Source organism: Eurosta solidaginis, chromosome 1 (genome assembly GCF_040869045.1).
Source record: "Eurosta solidaginis isolate ZX-2024a chromosome 1, ASM4086904v1, whole genome shotgun sequence".
Lineage (NCBI taxonomy): Eukaryota > Metazoa > Arthropoda > Insecta > Diptera > Tephritidae > Eurosta > Eurosta solidaginis.
The window spans coordinates 212122791-212144667 of NC_090319.1; the positions used below are offsets into that span (position 1 = coordinate 212122791).

At 37.5% G+C, this 21877-nt stretch overlaps 1 protein-coding gene across 12 annotated transcripts in view; it reads left to right on the plus strand.

Annotated features, from left to right (window-relative positions):
- The window catches only part of scro (scarecrow), a 1102402-nt gene that overhangs the window by 929325 nt on the left and 151200 nt on the right, over positions 1–21877 (plus strand). For all 12 annotated transcript variants that reach the window (XM_067760136.1, XM_067760130.1, XM_067760134.1 and 9 more), the window contains one exon: positions 4484–4570. In XM_067760136.1, coding sequence (XP_067616237.1) covers positions 4484–4570 — 87 coding nt within the window. The remainder of the gene's footprint in view (positions 1–4483; positions 4571–21877) is intronic.

Here is a 21877-nt window from a genome sequence, read left to right on the forward strand (position 1 = left end):
TCTTTTTACAAGGAGATATAAGATACCCGATTTCAGAACTCCTTCGATTAGTGGGGTACCGTTGGTACTTACTTACAGGGTCAAATTTTTGTCAAGAGATAAATGTAAGCCGCAAGTTTAAGTTGGCTGAACACTGCAGTGTATTCCAAGCGGAAGTTGCTGCGATTAAGGATGCGGTGGATGAAATGCTTTCCAGTGCTACTACGGTTAGGTAATTTAACATCAACTCTGATAGACAAACGGCTATAATGGCCTTGAGCTCAACTCCAGTGCAATCGAGGGTGGTCTGGGAATGCCGAACCTCACTTGCGATTGCATCGAATTATTTTACAATTAAGATTATCTAGGTCCCGGGCCATAGTGATATTCCGGGTAACTGTCAAGCGGATCTCTTAGTCCGAATCGGTACAAATGAACCGGATGAAGATGGCAGTAGGGATTTCGGGATTCCCCTAGCCACCTGTGAATTGCTCTTCCATAGCTGGGCCTCTAGTCAGCTCAGCAAACGTTGGGCGGACACTACGTCTTGCAGGGTATCAAGAGCTTTCTGGCCGAAAGTGGATGGCAGGAGGTCTGCTGAAATAATTTGGTTCCCTAAGGTTACCTATCAATGGTGGGGTTTTGACAGGGCACTTTCCCATGGGTATCCATGCGGTACGTCTCAGTATATTGGAAACTCCATCCTGCTACTTCTGTATGGAGGATGATGAGGTGGAATCACCAAATCACTTTATGCTTGATTGCTCAGCTTTTGCCAGAACTAGGCGAAAGTATTTTGGTCGCGACTCACTTGGATCTCCCGAGGAGCTATCCAAGGTTGAGATCGGGATCATTCGGAACTTTATCGTTGCTACTCAACGATTCTCTAAGTAGTTATATCTACTTCACCGTTATTTTAGTTTATTATATGTGGTATCACAACGGACCTTCATGTTGTCCAAGTGAGCTTCCCCTATCAGGGGAAGGTTTATATGACTGTACAAGATGATGCTTAGCATCAGGTCTGTCAAATCGAATCCAAACGAAGTTTCATAGAGGGTGACCCGAAATAGTAAACGACTTCGTTCATATAGAAACTATCTTTAACAGAAAGAGAAATATGAGCCGAGAGGTCCAGCATAGAATTTCTCTTGAAGACAAATGCTTACTCTAAGTAGACAATTGAGAAATAAGCCATATATCCGCAGACGAAAATTTGCTCAACAATTTACGTTTTGTTCCCGTCCTTCTACAGGGTGCAGTGGTATATCGTCGGCTTATATTCAATACCCTCTATCAGCAAAAATTAAGTTTACTCATGAGAGATAAAACCGTTTTGGCAGCTATTTATTTATTAGGCTACAAATTTTACAATTAATCAGACTAAATATAATTACGGATTACAGAAGCATACATAGTGAGCAAAATTATATTATAAAATAATAAAATTATATTATAAAATGTAAAACATTAAGTAAAAGATCTTAAGAGTTATAGTTACATATTTGATATTAAGAGGTGATATGTATAATTATATGCGCGATAATTTAAATAAATAACTTAACTTTACAAGAGGGTATAAGTTTTGTATACGTATGCCCAGTAAGGGGCAGGCGAAGGTGCTCAGAAGGGAGCTGACGCGAGTTGCTCAGAAAGGAGCTGATTGCCCAGTAGGGGGCTAACGAGAGGTGCTTAGAAGGGAGCTGACGCGAACCGCCCAGAAAGAGCTGCTATATTATATATACATAAAATGGAGTAACAGCAAGTTATAGTTAGTTATTTGAAATATGTATACATATATACTAGTTTATCTTTATTTTGAAAAGCGAGTCCGACGTATCAAAATTACTGTAATGCTTGTTAAAATCCAGGCACAATCAACGAAGCGCTTTGTGCATTTCGAAATTCGACCTACATGTGCTCAGAAAAAGCGGATGGAAATGCCTTGATAGCCTCATGGGAACATTAAATTTGATCTCGCTAAGTAAAAACGGGCTATTCACCGTTCCTCTCAATAATTTCACCATAAACAAGACACCAAGCATTTCCCTGCGACTCTCGAAAGAAGGTAGGTTTATAAGCTTTAACCGACTGTTGTAAGAGGGAAGATTTCTTGTTGGAACCCAGGCCAAATGACTCAAAGAAAAAGTAGGAATTGTTTTTGAACCGCTTCAAACGTGTTACGATAGATTTGATACCGCGTGTTCCAAACGATTGATGCATACTTAAATAGATGTTTCACTAAAGCAGAAAGGAGAGATTTTGTAACTTAGGGGTCCTTAAATTCCTTAGACCATCGTTTAACAAAAGCAAGAAATCCTTTCGATCTTGTCGCGCAAGTTTCAATATGAAATTTAAAGTCAAGTTTTGGGTCCAATGTAACACCCAGGTTAATAAATCTAGTGACTTGCTCCAGCCGGTAGTCCGCAACCATGTAATTGTGCACTTGAAATGATTTTCTACCAAAACTCATGAATTTACATTTATTTAGGTTGAGGCTCATATCATTAATATTGCCCCACTTGATTAAACTATCGAAATCTTCTTGAAGGAGCAATCTGTCTTCCGGAGTGAGTATAGGTTTAAAAAGCGTAACATCGTCAGCATACATCCAAACCTTGGAATGAGTTAACGCGCTTGGAAGAACATTAATAAATAGCAAAAATAGCAAAGGACGAATTGAAATTCGCTGTTTTTAAATAACGCCTTTTGTTTCCTTCCTTTTAAGCAAGAGGAAATCCAACACAAAAGTTGAGGTGGAAACCCTAAACCATTAAGTTTATAGGTGAGAATAATGTGGGAAACCTTATCGAAAGCTTTGCTGAAATCCGTGTAAATTACATCAGTATGTAGGTTATTTCTAAAGTTTATGGAGACATGAGCAGTAAATTCCAACAGGTTCGACTCAGTTGACTTGCCTTTGCAGAAGCCCTGCTGATCTGGGTTAATGATAGGAGAAACTGAATGAGCTAGTTGTTTAGTTATAATGGATTCGAAAAGTTTAGGTATTTCGCTAAGTTTTGCAATGCCTCTATAGTTTGCAACACATGATTTACTGCCACTTTTGTACAGCGATATAATAAAAGACTCTTTCCAGAATGAGGGAAATACACCTTGCTTTAGAGAAGCATTAAAAGTATTCGTTAGGGGCCGATACAAATATTCCGCGCAACTTTTTAGAACAACAGAAGGAATGCTGTCGGGACCACTAACATAAGAAGTTTTTAGGTTTTCTAAGTGTAAAAACACGTCGTTACAGGATATCGAAGGAGCTCGTACACGGAAAGAATTGGCGAGCTAAAAAGAACATTCCATTGAACGGGCACGCAAGTTTGTGCGTAGTTTGATTTAAAGAAATCAGCAAACATATCGGCAACTGTGGCATCGTCACTTGAAACCAAGTCTTAAATTTCATCACGGATGGAAACCCAGTAGTCTTGCGTTAGTCTTGCGTTAGTGTTAACAAAATTGAAGAACGACTTGGGATTAGAGGAAAGTTGAAGCTTAATCTTATTAATGTAGTCTTTGTAACACTTTTTGTTCAAAGAATTATATTTATGACGTAGAATAGAATATCTCTTAAACCAACGCGTTTTCTGCTATATCGTAAATTACTATTAAAATGAAGTACTCCAAAGTTTATGGTGCTTAACTCCGCTTAATTTTATTTAAAAGTCATATACTATTCCTATTCGAATGAAAATTATATTTATAGAAAACTTGGGATGTTTTTGAAGAATAAAACAAATATAAGTTTTTTGAATGCAGCGTTTATATAGAATAGTGGGTAAAGCTAGAGTTTCATATCGAAATCCATGATGTTGGTTCTCAAGGCAGGTGTTGTCAAAAAAGTTAACCCCGCCCAATCAAAATATTTTTCTACACTAAAATTCGTATTTTGTACACCCTTAATTATTAGAAAAGTGTTATTTTTCTGCTTTTCTACAACCGTTTTATCAGGTAAGTTCTGTGGCAAGCTATGAAAGCGCTGCCTTCCAATGCCTCGGTCATGACTCAGTGCTAGTGATTGGTGTCCCATTTTAGCTACCTGATTAAGACTTGTTAAATAATCGGTAGCGGAAAATCTGACACATGCAGCGGTGATGCAATGCATTGTTTGTGGCTGTCTTTGACATTATTATCAACTTCAGTAGGAGGGCGCATTATATATTTTAAACGGCTTCTGGTTGAGATAACTTTGTCTTGGGTGGCCCTGGCCACTTTTCTGGAGTGCAAATAGAAGCACTATATATTATTATTATTAAGAAAATTTGAGATTATAAATTACAACTCAACAACTAATTAAGCTACGAGTCATAGGGGACATAAAAAGCACTTCGCCCAGTTAGATTATTCTACCCTCATTATTTTCACAGTACCTCACCCAAGCCAATCGTTTGGGAAGTCTTGAGGACTGATCATATGTTCATATGAAGTGGATAGTTATTTGAAGTAAATTATTGTGTATATCTTGAAGTTGATGAGCTGTTTTTAAATTTTGCAGGTTAAAATTTGGTTTCAAAACCACAGATATAAATGCAAAAGGCAAGCAAAAGAAAAGGCGATGGCAGAACAAAGTCAACAAAATCAGGTACGTTGAAGAATCTATATATTAATACGCTAACAAATTTTCCATACAAGCAATTGCCAGGCTGTTTCGCATACTTAGCATACGTAAAGTCATATGAATCGATTTGTACGGATCAGCCGCTGTGTAACAAATATTGCTTTATTTGTTTATAATTAATAGAACAAGTTTTTCCAAATTCGAACAATCTCTCCAAATATCAACATTTACCAAATATGAAAAAAGATATGAAACATGCTAATTGGATTCGTTTGTTGACGCAAAATATAAATTTAGAAAAAACTTTGTGAAATGGGTGTGACACCTACCACATTAAGTAGAAGAAAATTAAAAAGTTCTGCAGAGCGAAATCCAAATCCCTTGGAATATTGGCCGGAATATTATTCGTGGTATTACATATATAAACAAATTAGCGGTACCCGACAGATGATGTTCTGGGCCACTCATTTTTAAAACCCTGATTAATACCTTTAATTTGATACCCATATCGTACAAACGTATTCTAGTCACCCCTGGTCCACCTTTATGGCGATATCCCGAAATGGCGTCCACCTATAGAACTATGGCCCACTCTCTTTTAAAATACTCTTTAATACCTTCCATTTGAAACACATGTCATACAAACACATTCCAGGGTTACCCTAGGTTCATTTTGTTAAATGGTGATTTTCCCTTATTTTGTCTCCAAAGCTCTCAGCTGATTATGTAATGTTCGGTTACACCCGAACTTAGCCTTCCTTACTTGTTATTTTAGTTGCTTTCAAAAAAACATGAAATCACAAATAATGAGTTAACTTTTGTTTAAACTAACTAAATTTATTTATAACAAATAATGGCATATTTGCCCCAAAATGTTTTTGCATTTCCAAATTTTATGCTCATTTTAGATAAAGCACGTCTTATACTGCAGAAAAAAATAAATTTTCTCCAAAAATATAACAGTAAATTTTTTATATTGTCTTTTATGCTACTTCATTTTATTATTTCTTATTTTATTTTATTATATATTCTTTTATTTCAACTTATTTATTATTATCTAAATGCTACTGACTGAATCGGAAAATAAAACGATGTATATTAAACGAAAAAAAAACGGCACAAAGATGTTTTTGATTTTAGGTTAAAACGGCAACCGGCATCATAGCGGCCTTTTCCCATTTCAAAACATATGATGGAATGATAGAACGTGACAGATGTAAGCAATTTCTCGCTCTAACGCCGCCATCTTGAACGCCCTTAGAAAAAAGAATGCTGTCGCTTTATAAAATTACTTTTTTATTCAGAGGAAAAAATGTACATATGTAAAACTATACAAATGGATTATTTCTGAAAAAATATACAACGGCATCACTTTTTTCTCGAGTTCCGTTTTGTGTTGACTTTTCTATGATTCAAACATTTGACAATTCTCATTTAATAATTTTGTTTATTTGAACAAAATTATTAAAACTCGTATATTTTCTGCATTAAATGATGGCAAGAAGTGGCAATATTAATATAAAATAGATAATAAATTTTTTAAATGTATTTTTGCAGCTTTCCGTGTAGGTTTTGCGGTAATTCTTTACTTTAGTACACAACTACTTAAACTCGTCCAAAAATATTTTTGCAGCACAACACATCAATGGAAGAGTTAGGACTTGTTGGTAATTCTTTCTAGTGGATACGGCTTTGACGGCTGAGCTGGCCCGATGCCTGCAAGCCACTTAAATAATTGCAGTCCACCTTTTGAGACTAAATGGCATGGTAGAGTCAAATCCTTGTCCAACCCGACAAAACACAACGATAACATATCCACCGCCTTTGGCAATTAAACTCTGTCGTATTCGAAAAAATGCGCGAGCGTTTCCGCACGCAATTCGTAATGCATTTTTCTGTAGACACGTCGTGTAAACAGAAGTGCACATAAACACAAACATGACGTGCTACCTATTACCATCACCCCCACAGAAATTGAAGAAGCCATTAAAAAGCCTATCCCTCTAAATCAATTAGCCCGGACGGTATAGCCGTGCCAATGTTAAATCACCTTGACGATCAGGGAGTAAGCTCCCTGACGCAACTTTTCAACCTTTTATTGAAGTCCTTTGTCAGTGCCGCACAAAGGAAAATGGCAAGGATAGTTCTACCAATAAAGCTTGAGGATCCAGCAAACAAAGCTGAGTCTTATAGATCGATCTTACTCGTTTCGTCAGTAGCGTAGACATGGGAAATCGCCCAGCTCCATCATTTTATTACCAATTTTCACTTAGCCACACATGAGCATTTTGTTGTGGATTCAATAAGATACACGAGTTGTATTCGTAGGATTACGTCTTTATTCATTCAGATGTACTAGAGATGGTTATAATATTGAATATATCGATGTAATACATAGAGCTGCTAGCTATCATTAATTACAACTGTCACATCTTCCCTCTTAAATAGCTCAATTTAAATTGGTTGTTTTACAATTTCATTATAATCTTAAGTTTGATTGGTAAAAGTCTAGTTGAGGGGTCGACTGCTAATACGCTACCAAAAATATTGAGAGAGGTGTCAAAATACGCGTATTAATCTCGAGAACAATAATTTGAAGGCGGAAAAGCAAAATTTTATCTCTGTCCGGAGATATTTGCAGTTGAAGTTGGCGATTTTCATGTGGTTGTTGTTGTGTTTGTACCCACAAAAAAAATTGTGCATCACCGTGGCGGTAGCCACGGTTACACCACACACCCGGACTTGGCATGGCGTAGCCCAGGGTTATTTTTTATAAGCGCGACCGAAGGACGCCACCGCAGAAAGGTGTTCTGCGCAAAAATACTATGGATCCCACCCCCGGTTTCGGAGGTACCCGCGGGTCTTTTTTCGGTTTTTCGTTAATGCGGATTATTGTTCTCGAGATTAATACGCGTCTTCTGACACCTCTCTCGATATTTTTGGTAGCGTATTAGCAGTCGACCCTTCAACTAGACTTTAACCGTTTGATTTATTACTCGACATAGTAATCTAGATAGTCAGGTTTTCTTATCTCTTTACCCGAACGGGTGCGCATGTATTGTGCAGGATTCGCTCCGTGCGATACGTTTACGTTGGGGATAGGATAGCAATGTTCAGTGTTTGTATCTATGGGATCGTTAGCATCATGCTGCATCCTATCGTTTTTGTGGTCATAGGTCCTTTGCTTTTGATCTACATTTTGCTCATTACTTTCATTTTTGTTCCTACCAATCGGACCATATAGGTGTTTACGATTTCTTTCTATCTTATTTCCATTTGCCAATCTTAATTCATATGATCGGGGTCTGTTACAAATCTTGCTTATTCTATCTGGAACTAATGGTTTATTGAATTCTTTTCTTACGTGAACTTTATCATTTATTTTTAATGGTTTATGGTCACGTGCACCCCTATTATATTGCTCTTTTTGCCTTAGTTGTATTTTAATCAATTTCTCTATTGTTTCTCTATTCTCCCTTTCTCTTTCAAGGCTTCGGTTATTTTTGTAAAATTCCTCTAAGCTTCCTGCCGAACAAGACCTCATGAGGGGATTTTAAGCCCTTGCCTATCGGTGTATTCCTGTATTCTAACATTGCCAGATTCGGATTCTTGCTTGGGTCTTCATATATTTTCTTAAACATTCGTTTGATTGTGCCTATGTCTCTCTACCATTCCATTTGATTGCGAATACTTTGCACTGGAGGTTTTCCAGGCGAAGTCCCAGTCTCTGCCAAACTTCAACATTTTCAAGCTATTTAGTTGTGTTCCAGGGTGTGAATATACAGTATGTGGGATTCCATACCTTGCGAACTGGGATTTTAGCACAGCTACCACTGAGATGCAAGACATGTCACTCAACTTTGCAACTTCTACATATTTACTGAAATAATCCACTGTAAGTACACCTAACATTTGCCATGGTCCTTCTGGAACCTCCCTGTTTATTAGCGTTTCTTTGACGTTGGCTTTTCTGTGCCTGTTGCAAATAGCACAATTATCTACCATGTCTTCGATTTCTTTGTTCATGTGGGGCCAGAACAGAATCTCTCTTGCCCTATTTTTGCATTTTTCTTTTCCCATGTGATTGAAATGAATCAACCCTAATATTTTCTTTCTTAAATTTTTAGGGACTACTATCCTGCTACCTTTGAATATTAGGTCATCTATTATGGCTAACTCATGGGAGTAGTTATAGTATTATTTTGCAACATCCTGAACTTGCCTCTTACTTGAGCCCATCCACTTTTTATGTATTTCTTCAATGTTTGCATTTCACTGTCTGATCTCGTTTCTTTGGTGAACAGATCTTTTTTGTTTAGGGATATTGGAAAAGAGTCCATAACTAGACACACCTGTGTTTCGATTTCTTTTTATAAGTCCATCTTTTCATGCATGCCGTAAGCTCTGGACAACGCGTCTGCTAGAAACAATTCTCTGCCGGGTTTTTATTTGACTGATATGTTGTATCTTTGTAATCTAAACCTTATACTCTGTAACCTAGCCGGACGGTCGTTTATGCTCTTCTTAAATATTGCCTCTAGCGGTTTGTGATCTGTTTCTACCATGATCTCTTTACCATATATCTTTTGATCAAATTTTATGCAACCATACGCTATCGCTAGGGCTTCCTTCTCAATTTGAGCATAATTTTGCTCTGTCTGTGTTAGCGCCTTGCTAGTGTAGGCTGCAGGTAAGTCAGACTGTAACAGGACCGCGCCTAAGTCACTTTTGCATGCATCAACACTTAAAACTGTGGGTTTGTTTACATCCTAGTATTGTAAAACGGGGGCTTTGCATAGAACATTTTTAAGTTCTACAAAAGCTTTGTTCGCATTTTCGTCCCAATTCCATTCAATATTTTTCCTTGTCAGTTCCTCAGCACAGCAGTTTTGCATACTAAGCTAGGTATAAACCTTGATAAATGTGTTATCATACCAAGAAAAGTTTCAAGTTCATTCTGGTTTTTTGATGGTTTCATATCCACGATTGATTTTACTCTATCTGTATCAATTTGTATACCTTGGTCAGTGAAAATATGACCCATGTAACTAACCTCTTTGCTACCAATTCTATATTTATCTAATTTAAATTTAACGTTTCTTTTTATGGCCTTTCTAAAACCTTTTCCAGTCTAAGATCATGTTCTTTTTGGATTTGGCTCTGATTCTGACGTCATCAACGTAAATATCGACGCCTTCAATATCACATTCTTAGATACCTGTATCTACCAAACGGGGTGGTGATTGTCATCATATAACTACTTCGATCTGTCAACCTTACTTGATGGAATGATTTGCTTGCATCAAGCACGCTAAAAATTTTGCTACCAGCTATACTTGAGCTCAGCTCATAAAATGTGGGAATCTTTTTATGTTGCCTCTTAATGGACTTATTCAGTTCAGTTGGGTCTATACCTATTCTGATCTGTCCGTTTTTCTTTTTGCTAATAACTATGTGGTAAACCAATTCAGTGGGCTCAGTAACTTTTTTTATTATATCCTCTTTTTCCATGTTCTCTAATTCTTTTTTGACCGAGTCATTCAGTTCAATTGGTAGTTTTCTGCAGGCAGCAATAATAGGTTTAGCATCATTTTTTAATTGAATGTCATATTGAAAATTGTTTATGCAACCCATGCCGTCAAATGCTTTTTTATATTTCGTTAATATTTTTCCAGTTGAGGAACTGTTATGATTCGATTCCACATTGTGAACTCTTTGTATAATGTTAAGTTCCATCAAACTTGGTAAACCTATTATTACTGGCTGATCATCTGTGTTTTCAGTTACTATAAACTCCAGATCTGAATTCTCTCTATGTGCAAATTTAGAGTTTAGATTACATTTTCCAATAACATTTATATGTTGACCTCCATATGCTGTTATTTTTACATTATGTTTAACAATCTTTGTATTTTTTATGTGTAATCGATTTTTGCTGACTAATTTGATTTTATTAAATTAAAAATTATTATAGGCTTGTATGGTCAGATATTTAAACAGTGCAAGATTAAACTTCACTTATAAACCCGACGTTTCGCCAAGCTCCTTGACATCCTCAGGGGCGGACATCTTTATTTAAAAACAATAACAATAACAAAGACAAATTTGTAAAAACAAGTTGGAACATTAACATTGTAAAATCATGACACAAACATTAAATGCGGAAAAAAGGAAACTCACATAAAATAATAATTAAAATAAAATATCACAAAACTCATAGGAATATATAATACCATGCATGTTTGGTATATTTGTCAAAACTAAGTTCAAATCATAAGCATAATAGATATGCTCCCGCAATTTCATCAGTATCTTCTCGTCTATTTACTGTTTTCTCTTTATTTTTTAGTATGTGAAGACTCTCTAGTGTGTACCGCTTTTTCTCTTTCCACTGCGTCTATTATTTTTGTATTTTGTAAATCAGCGGTGTGTCCACGTGTTAGAATATGTTGAGCAAGTGCCGTGCCGCTTTTCTTTTTGTTTATGTCCGCTTCGTGCTCTGCTAGTCAAACTCCCAATTTTCCTTTCGTCGTCCCTATGTATATTTTGTCGCATTGCGTGTTTTCTCCACCTTTGCATTGTACTTGGTAGATTACATTGTTTTGTTGGTGTGGTTCTACTGGGCTTTTTGTCTTGGTAAATATAGTGGAGAGATTGCAGTTGGATTTGTATGCCAGAGAAATATTTTGTTTTTGTTCTCTTATGTTTGCGTGAACTTTTTCTGTGAACTTTGGTATGTAGGTGATGCTGTGGTATTGTTTTGTTTCGGTAGGTGTTTGTGTGGTTGTTGTATGATGTTGCTTTTTGTTAGTATCTTTTAATTTCTGTTACATTAGGGTCTTCACTAATTGGATCGGGTAGTTGTTGTCAGTAAGCAATTTGTAAATTTTTTCCTTGTTGGAATTTAAAAACTGGTTGTGACTCAATGTGAATATTTTGTTTATTATACTTTTTGCCGCATTTATTTTGTATTTTTTAGGTTGGGCAGAAAGGAAGTTTATGATTCTTCCTGATATTACTGGTTTAGAGTACCAGTTGAGTAAAATCCTATTGTCAGTTCTGTGAATGAACACATCTAAGGGGATTTTTCAGTTTACCTCTTTTTCTGTTGTAAACTGTAGCCGATTGTGGTACTGATTTAGAGTTCTCAAATGACTTCGTTTCGTTTATTAGCGTTAATTATCGTAACGAAATGATATCGGTTCGTTGGTAAAGCATGCCTGGTATATGGCGATGTTGGTGAATAGGGTGACTACATCGAAGGATACTAATATGCCGTCGCTACATATTTCAATGTTTTCCAATTTATCTTTGAGTCTAAACGAGTTTTTTACATTGTATTCTTCTGAGATTAAATTGTTTAGTATTTTACCAACGAACTTTGAAAGACCATAACATGGAAGGTTCACTGATGAAGCTATGGGACGTAAGGGTAAATTTGGTTTATGAATTTTTGGTAAACCGTATAAATGTGGTGCATTTGCTGCCGTACATGTGAGGTGATGTTTGTCTTTAAGACTAATCAGTTTATCTTTGTAAAGTTCGTTGATAAGGTTGTTGTTTTGTTTCTGTAGCGTGTTTGTTGAGTCGTTTCTAGCCGTTCTGTATGTGTTTTTGTCCTCAAGTAGCTTGCCCATTTTCTATTTTTTAATTTTGTATTTTTAGTTTGCTTACAGGCATGACATTGCACCTCGTGCCTGAGTCTAACTGAACCTCAATTTTGCACGAGTTATTCACTATAACTGTTTCAGTCCAGCCTAGTACGCTATTTGTGCTTTCTACACTACCAACAAAGAATGAGTCTACCTTATCATTTCGAGTTTCTGATTTTGTTTTAGCTTTACACATTTTAGCATAGTGATTTTTTTTTTGCAATTGTTGAATACTTTACCAAAAGCCGGGCATTGGCGATACCCATGTTGTCGACCACATCTCTGAAACTCCCGCTGCTGGTTAGATGTCGAACTTCTCTCCTTGTCATTGCTTATATAGTTGCCTGTTTGCCTCTTAATGCCTGAAACCTGCTTGCGATGGGCACCATTTGCCTCATGGTTGTCTGCATTTTTTCTGATCACGTGTACTTTCGAATACTCGCCAATTGTTTTCATTTGTATGTCTGCTAGTTCTACTGTTTTGTATTTGTGTGCACTTCTCCAGATGTAATTTATCTTCTCGTAGAATGCGGTTCCTCAATTCTGAGTCTCGGATACCACAGACTATTCTGTCTCTTATTAGGCTGTCTTTGAGGTTTCCAAAGCCGCATGTAGCGCTCAGCGTTTTTAGGTCAGTCAAATAATTTGCAAAAAATAGGTGTATTTATACTGTCTCATTCGCTTTAGGGGAACAGTGGTTTTCGAATGATTTTGCCACTGCCTCGAGTTTGTTGCTATCCGCCTCACTTAGCCCAAATGTATTAAACTTTTCGAGTGCTTCATCACCGATGACATGTAGGAACACTGCAACTCTCCTCTCTTTTTATCTTTTGTCCAGCCCTGTGGCTTTCATGTATAAATTGAAATTTGCTTCCACTTATTCCATTTTTCTTTTACATTGCCGTCGAACGATAATGGAGGTGGTACCTTCATTGATGTCTCCATTGTTTCTGCTTCTTTCTCTTCCTGTGATTTCTTGGGCACCTGTTCGGGCGTGTTTCCCGGACCCGGTTTCTTGTTTTCTTTCACTTTGAAATGTTGCCTTTCTGTCGTCCTAATTTTGATAATAATTGTGCTTTCGTGATGCTTAAAATTTGGATATTTGATGATTTACCGGCTGCGCCATGTTGTGGATTCAATAAGATACACGTGTTGTATTCTTAGGCTTACGTCTTTATTCTTTCAGATGTACCAGTGGAAAGAAAGCATGGTTTTACATGTATGTCTATAACACTAGAGAGCTCCCAGCTATCATTAATTACAAATGTCACACATTGCTTCAGCAAAATGCATAGAACTACCGCCGCGTTTAAAGCCATAACCACCCAGATATATTACGGACTGAGCAAGGAAAACCCCTATCATAGGACGATGCTCGTGGCACATGACCTGTCAAAAGCTTTTCACACAGTCAATAAAGGTACGCTACTCCAAGACAAAGAAAGTTCAACCCTTTCCCCTTGTCTTAAAAGATAAACCCCAAATTATCTGAATGGTCGACAAGCGTCGCACAGTATAGAACAAGCTAGCTGGACAAAAACAAAGTTCTTATTCCAAGAAAAGTGTAATGAGAAATGAAAGAAACCAAACAAAATAACGGGATTTTTGCTTTTTTTGATATTTTTGCTCATATATATTGAGTAATTAAGTAATAAGGCAGGAGTGGCCGTAAAATGCATTGATTAATTTGCAAAATTCTTGTTGAATATTAAGCTTCATATTTCTTTTAAGTGAACAATTTTATATAATTTTTTTTGATGGAATCTTAGCTCGAAGGTAAGTTAAATTTTTTAATAGTAATTCTTTCGCAATTAGAGTATTTGCTATATATTTAACATTCCGTTATTAAAAAGAAAAGGTATTTTTTCTCTATATTTTTAATTTGAGGGACAAAAAAGTTACATACATGCGCGGACATCCGGGCTAAATTTTACATATGTTATAGTCGCAAGTATTCTCTAATAGCCGAAAGAAAAACCATTGCCAATTCTTTGCACATCTATTTTTAATTTTTTTTTTTTTTTTGTAGATTTAGTTATCTCTACATATAAAATAGGATGTATGGACGTACCAGCTCCGACGAGATATTTGAACCTTTAAAGCTGATCTACAAACGGCAAAACCAATTCCCAGGTACAGGGAACAAACACGTAGCCATAAAACACACAAAAATAAACGCGCAAGGTCAACAAGAGCACACCAAAAGCAAAAATGCGAAGACCACTGACTTCAACCTGCCACAACCTACCGCACCAGTCACCAAGGCATAAAAACATGTACATACAAAGCAATCTTAATGCAGGTATAACCACACAGGAACGCTACACAAAACAACCCCATTTGGTAGCATCTACGCCAATAACTGAATGTAATATAAATACTGCACAACTGATAAATCAGAACGATCAACGACACTTAAGATGGCAGCACAACAATCATCAACTATTCACCCTGTCGGAAACAACACAAAGCAGTTTAGTTATAACCGTATCAAGAATGTAGTTTTTTGACATTTGAGTTCAACATTCGAAGGAAACCAGATATAAAGAATTATTGAGTTTTGTTGTACTTAAGTACGATTTAAGCGAAGCAGCCGAGTATTCGATAAAAAGCTTTAGCTTACAAATTTCGGCATATTCGTCGAAGCTTGTTAAAAGTGGAACACTTCTGGAAGACATAAGGAGCGCTTTTTGAATAAAAACTCGGAGTGGCTTCTTCAGGTAACCCCGGCCCCGGAAGAAGAAAGAGGGACTTTGTTAGCTGCAGTGAAAAAACCAAACGGCGTCGAGTGGATGACCTTTTGCAATCTAGAAGTCCTGGTGAGTTACTTTATGCGACAGACGTATCAACGCGTAGGTCCGGTAACAGAAATGTTGCTAACATTATAAAAAAATCACAGGAAACCACTCAAATATCCGGCAAAAATATGACATGTGGGCCAGATGCAAGATGTTTGAGCAATGTAGAAGCTTTAGCATACTACGTATATAGCAAGTCGACGACTCATGGGTACACAACGACTCGGAAGTGGAGCATCAAGGCAGGCCATAAGGTTTATCCATCATTTTATAATCTAAGAAAAGCTAAGGCAGAAAGCTATCCAAATGAAATTGATGTGGGTGAAACACGTGTGGAAATTAAATTCCAGTCCGTATTAGATAAAACTGTTGAGCGTTTCGTTTTTGAAAATCAAAAAGTTTTTGTTAGTTTATTACCTACAAACTTGACGTATACTTTAATCAACAAGTGGGTTTGCGATGGAAGCTCTGGCCATAGCACATATAAGCAAAAGTTTACATGCAGTTCTGACACTGATGAGTTTTTGTTTATATTTTCTTTCGTTCCTCTTCAATTACAGGATGAAAAAGGTAACATTGTTTGGCAGAATCCTCGACCTTCTTCTACCATGTATTGTCGTCCAAATACATTTTTTTTTTCTAAAGAAACAAAAGATTTTATTGTTTTTGAAACGAACAAAGTTTTAGAGGAGATAAATGCGTTGTTGCCAACAAAGTACATGCTCGAAGAATACGAAGTTTCCGTAAATCACAATATGCTTCAAACAATGATTGACGGAAAAGTTTGCAATGCTTTGACTGAAACTTCTTCCGCACAAAAGTGTTATATTTGTGGTGCCACTCCAAAAAATATGAATAATGAGTTACGGGACTTTACGCCTAACCGAGATAATCTTGGTTTTGGTTTGTCTACTCTCCATGTATGGATAAGATGTTTTGAATGCTTGCTTCACATAAGTTATCGCCTCGAAGTAAAAAAATGGCAGCTTAGGAGTTAGGCAGATAAAGATAGTGTAAAGCTACGTTCCAACGAAATCCAGAATAAATTTAAAAGTGTACTTGGATTGACCATGCGTATATAAGCTTCAGCATCCCACTAAAGAGGGTAGAGAAGGGAGGAACCTTTAGAAACCCTAGGGCAACGAATTGGACTAAATTCCAGAAACATGTAGAAACGAAACTGGGACAACCCAAAGAGGTTGCTAATGTAGAGGAACTGGAGGAGTCGAATGAATTCCTAACAAGGACGCTTATGACTGCGTATAACAAAGCTTGCCCTCTAAGAAGATTCAGAGGAAAAGCAAAGCCGCCATTGTGGAGCAATGAGCTGAGTCTTCTAAAAAGACAGGTAAAAGAAATGTTTAAACTCGCAAAGACCGCGGAAAGCGAAGCGTGTCGGGACGAGTACAGGGATCTACTGAGGATCTACAAGCGTGAAATTACCAGGGCGAAGAGAAACTCATGGAAAAGTTTCTGTACGGACATAGAGTGCTCGAGTGAAACAGCACGGTTGAAAAAAGTCCTAGCAAAGGGAAACATAGAACAGGGACTAATAAAGAAAGAGAACGGGGAATGGTCACGTGATAGTGAGGAATCCCTTGAGGTGCTTCTCGATAAACATTTCCCATCGGGAGACGGTTTAGAAGAACCAGCAGACATCACTCACACTTCGATCACGGAGCTAGTGGTGCCGGGCTTGGTGACCGATACCAAGATCGAGTGGGCAGTGAAGACGTTTTCTAAGTTTAAATCGCCGGGCCCAGATGGTATATTCCCGGCCACCGCATCACCGCATTGCATAGGGTGGTAATAAGCATAGAGAAATCCCTGGAATATAAGGAGTATGCTCTAGGAGTCTTCTTGGACATTGCCGGGGCTTTCAATAATGTTGCAAAATGGGCGATTATGGATGGTCTTAATTACATTAAAGTACATCCTGCCTTAATCAGATGGATCGGCTGCATGTTAAATTGCAGAAAGATTACATCACAATGGGGATTGTACGAGGCCACGAAATCAGTGGACAGGGGCACGCCGCAGGGAGGGGTGCTATCACCTCTGCTGTGGACACTGGTCATCAACCAACTGCTCAGGTAATTCGATGAGGGACCCGTAAAACTTACGGCTTACGCAGATGACGTTGCAATTGTCATAAGTGGAAAATGCCTTCCAACAATTAGTTCTTTGATGGATCGGGCGCTTCGGGATATTCATACCTGGGCATCTAATGTCGTGCTGAAAGTCAATACGGAGAAGACGGATATGGTCTTGTTTACAAAGAGGTACAAGGTCCCAAATTGGACCAGGCCTAAGTTAGGAGCGGTGACCTTACAGGAGAAACCTTGCACAAAATATCTAGGAATCATCCTAGACAGTAAGCTGTCATGGAAGCTCAACTTGGAGGAGAGGGTCAAGAAGGCCTCAACGGCACTCTATGCATGTAAAAGAATGCTGGGGTGTACGTGGGGCCTATCGCCCTCTCTTTCTCATTGGGTTTTTACAGCGATTGTAAGCCCTATTCTATACTATGGAGTTCTTGTTTGGTGGAAAGCCACACAAAAAACAACATACCTCAAAAAATTAGAGGGGGTATGCAGACTATCGATGCTTTGCATTACGGGAGCCCTGAAAACAACCCCGACGGCTGCACTGTATGCCATTCTGCACATTCCACCTGTAGACCTGGTAGCAAAGAACAAAGCGTTAACGACCGCAACCAGGCTCGATGCTTCGGGGCAGCTTGAGCGCCGACCATATGGCCATAGTAGTATAGCGTCCTCAGTCACAAGACGAACAGACTACATGATTCCCTACCTGCACTTTGAGGGAGATCTTAAGGCCACAATAGAGGTGGACGGTTGGCGCAAGGGTGCGCAAATGGCGGACGAGGCGATACATGTGTACACCGATGGTTCCAAAATAGTGGAAGGAGTAGGGTCTGCGGTATACTGCGCTGATCCGGAATTAAGCAGATCCTACAGGCTGCCGGATTACTGTAGCGTTTTCCAAGCGGAAATATTAGCCGTAACCAAAGCAGTAGAAACCCTGGAAGAGAATAGCTTAAGCTGCAACCGTGTTAACTTTTATATTGACAGTCAAGCAGCAATTAAGGCAATAATCTCGCATAGGACAGCATCTAAATGCGTGTTAGAGTGTAAGCAGTCTCTGGAGAGAATCGGGACATGGAGAAGCATACATCTATATTGGGTCCCAGGGCATATGGGAATAGATGGGAATGAAAAAGCGGATGAATTAGCTAAAAAGGGCGCATCCCTTGAAGCTTGCTCCGTAGACGTCCCAATTAGATTGGGCGAGATTTAGCGAATGCGAGAGGTGCACATGATCGACCAAGCAGAAAAGGCGTGGGTTCAAGCGCGGGGCTGTAAAGTGTCGAAGATTATGTGTAGGTCTTACAACCTTAGACTAACACAGTTGCTTCTATCATTAAAAAGAGAGGACTGTAGACTCATGACGGGTATTCTGACTGGACACTGCCTTCTGGCGTCACATGCCTTTAAATTAGGCTTGGTCAGTGATAGCAGGTGTAGGAAGTGCGGGTTGGAGGAGGAAACGATCGAGCACGTTCTGTGCTCGTGCCCTGCACTTGCCAGGCTAAGACTCCAGCTATTAGGAGTGATACAGCTGTCAGATCTAGAAGCAGCAAGTGGCTTAAGTCCTAGGAAGCTTCTAGTATTTGCCAAGAGGACGGAGTTATTTTATAACATAGGTCCTGGTTTTTGATAGGGTTTTTCAGTTTGGTCGTTAAAACAAACTTCTGGTAACACTACGGACTCAATCAGTCTATGTGAGGTCCTCATGGACCGGCCAGTTCAACCTACCAACCTACCTTGGATTGATAGTAGATAAACGAAAGCGAAATGATGGCAACACTGCTCGTAGGTTTTTCGAAAATTCTAATGCTATTGCTGAGATTACGGGATTGTATGTAATGCTCATCAAAAGATTCGACGCTCTCCTTCGCGCATTAGCGTCTGGCTACAATATAAATATCCAAAGATTTGAAATATTTGCGGTCGAGACTAAAAAACTATACATAGATCTCTATCCATGGTTTACAAAACTATTCCACAAGTGACTCATCGAATGAAAGTGATGATAGCGAATAATAACATAATTATAAAAGATAACCTACCCTATAACTTTTTGTTGGATCAAGTTTTATTTAGTTTAAATCTATAGTCTTTTCTACTTTGTATGATACTTTACTTTTAAGTTTTTGTAATAAGTAATTTCCACATAATTAATTTAATTATTTACATTATTATTATTATTATTGTAATTCACTTTTACATTCCTGACTGTTACTATAAAATAATTTTGTAAAAATTGTAGTGCCAGGATAAATACTCAAATAAATACAAAATATGTATGTACATATGTACAGTCACTCACAAAAATAAGTAGACACCCCTTTTTTGGACAATTCTTACAATTTTCGCTTTCGCAAATTTATTTTAACTAATTTCCCATCAGAAAATTTGTCACGATCTATAACAAAAACTAAATCCTATTTAAAAAATGTTTGAAAAATTCGACGAATTTTCATATTTTAACTAATTTCCCATAAGAAAATTTGTCCCGACCTATAACAAAATCTAAATTATATTTAAAAAATGTTTGAAAAATTCGACGAATTTTCATAAAAAATTCTAATTTTTTATTCCGAATTTTTAGAATTTTTTAGAGTATTGACATTTGTAGTCCATTTAATTTAAGTACAATAAAGTAATATTCTTAAGTCCTTTAAATTTTTTTGCATCTATGTCACTTATTCATATGAGTTACTGTATATGAAATAAGCAAATGTATGCATATGAAGTAAAATTTTGGAAAAAAATAAAAAAAGAACATATGGCTGAAAAAAATGACGTAGTTGTAATAAATGACTGCACATAATAAAATAATTTTGTCCAGCTAGCTTGTTCTACACGAAACACTGTGCGTTGGTTCAATTTAGGAACGAAAACCTGAGAAAATCAAACAGAGTGTGCCACAGGGTGGTGTCCTTTTCTTTCCTTGACAAAGATAAGCCGGACAATGAAACTACTGCCGTCAAATCATTGGGGCTAAAACTTTTGTCATGGTCAGCATCAAAAGTGGCAGTAGCCGAGGCTATTATGGTTATTTGGTTGTTTGCTTAATATACTCTACTACTGTTTTACTTAAACTGTTTGGTTAGGTCAATATACCCGCTGATGTCCTTTATAGAGCATTTTGATTCCGCTCTTTAATCGGGTAGCACAAATTGCCTAAAGTTCGGCACCTACTGTTGCTAGGACTGAACTCTCACAGAATAAATTGATGACTTTTCTCACTACAACTCCTACACCTTTCATTGAAGGTCCAAGTTTGCTTCGTGCGACGTTTCTGCCTCCGCAATGTCTAATGAAACATCGGCCTTTGCCAATGTGATATGACCTATAAACATCAAACATAAACATCCTGTTCCAAGGCAACATCAACTTGCTCATACCTTAATAGTACTAGTTACCTAAACGTACCGGAACTGCATCCTGCAAAGGATAGTATTCCGCAAAACCTTCGGAGAATGTCTTTATCATCAAAACAAGAACAATTTTCGGTATATAATGCAAATGTAGTGCTAGTTCTAACAACGCTCCGCCTCTAATTTGCGTTGTGCTCCTATTTAATTTTTCCTACAAATTGGCAGGACGGCACCTTCAACTTTTCTCTATGTCGACTCCGAACGGCATCTGCAAGGCAGTTGAGTTTTAACTGAGAAGCTTTCCATGGCAGAAAAACATTAAATTACTGCCGATGGGCGACCTCGTTTAGCAAAACATTTTTCTAATTTAAAAAATCTTTTTTCGAAATTTTTTCCAGGATCTCCGGTATGGTAGGCCGAGCAAGCTACCGCCATACCACGGCGGCCATTGTAACAGATCGCTTGATATCCCTACTGTCAGCGAAAGCTTTAGCTTCGGACTCCCTGCCTACAGTTGGCCTGTGCGTCGAACTTGAGGGTGGGCGACAAAAAATATATTTCCGTACATCCTAATCATCTCAGGTTAACGAGTCAAATTCAGAACTAGAATATCCCATACATTTTATAGACTTGTTGCTCTTTTCCTCCTACTGTTGTGTGTGGTTTAATTTTTTCACCCAAAATGTAATATAACAAAAATTGCTTTCGCTAATACTGCAGGAGAAGAGTTCTAAAATACGTTCAAAAATATTGGGAGATAGGATTCATAATCACATTTATTGTATTACTAGTAAAATGTATGGTTCAAAGGAAATTGATAAGCTGCAAACGTTTCAAAATAGAATAAAGCATACTTCATGATTTTTATCATAAAATTGCATAAAATTCAAGTTATTTCCGTATTCTATCATTAATGAAAAAGTATGAATTTAGGGACTATTTAAAGAGGGCCCTTCTTTTATGCCCCCTTTCTCGTGTACTTCCAAAATACAACCTGGAGCTAAGGACGGTCGATATGACAGCTGTCAAACCTTCCTCCACCTTCTATCATTACATTATGTTAAAAACATACTCTTTGTCAAAACTATAAACGGTCGCAACTGCCACTTGCATAAACATTTTGTAGCAAAAAAAAAACGCAATGTACATTAAATTTTGTATTTTCCTACATATTTTAATTTCAATTTATTTAATTACATGAATTTGTATTTTTTTATTTTATTTTTATTAAGTTGTGTATTTTCTTACATATTTTTATTTCCGTATTGCATAGCCCGTATATTACCCCACTATCTATATATTAATACGCTAACAAAATATCCATACAATCAATTGACAGGTTGTTTCGCATAGTTAGCATACGCGAAATCATATAAAAGTTATATGAATCGATTCGTATGGATCAGCCGCAGTG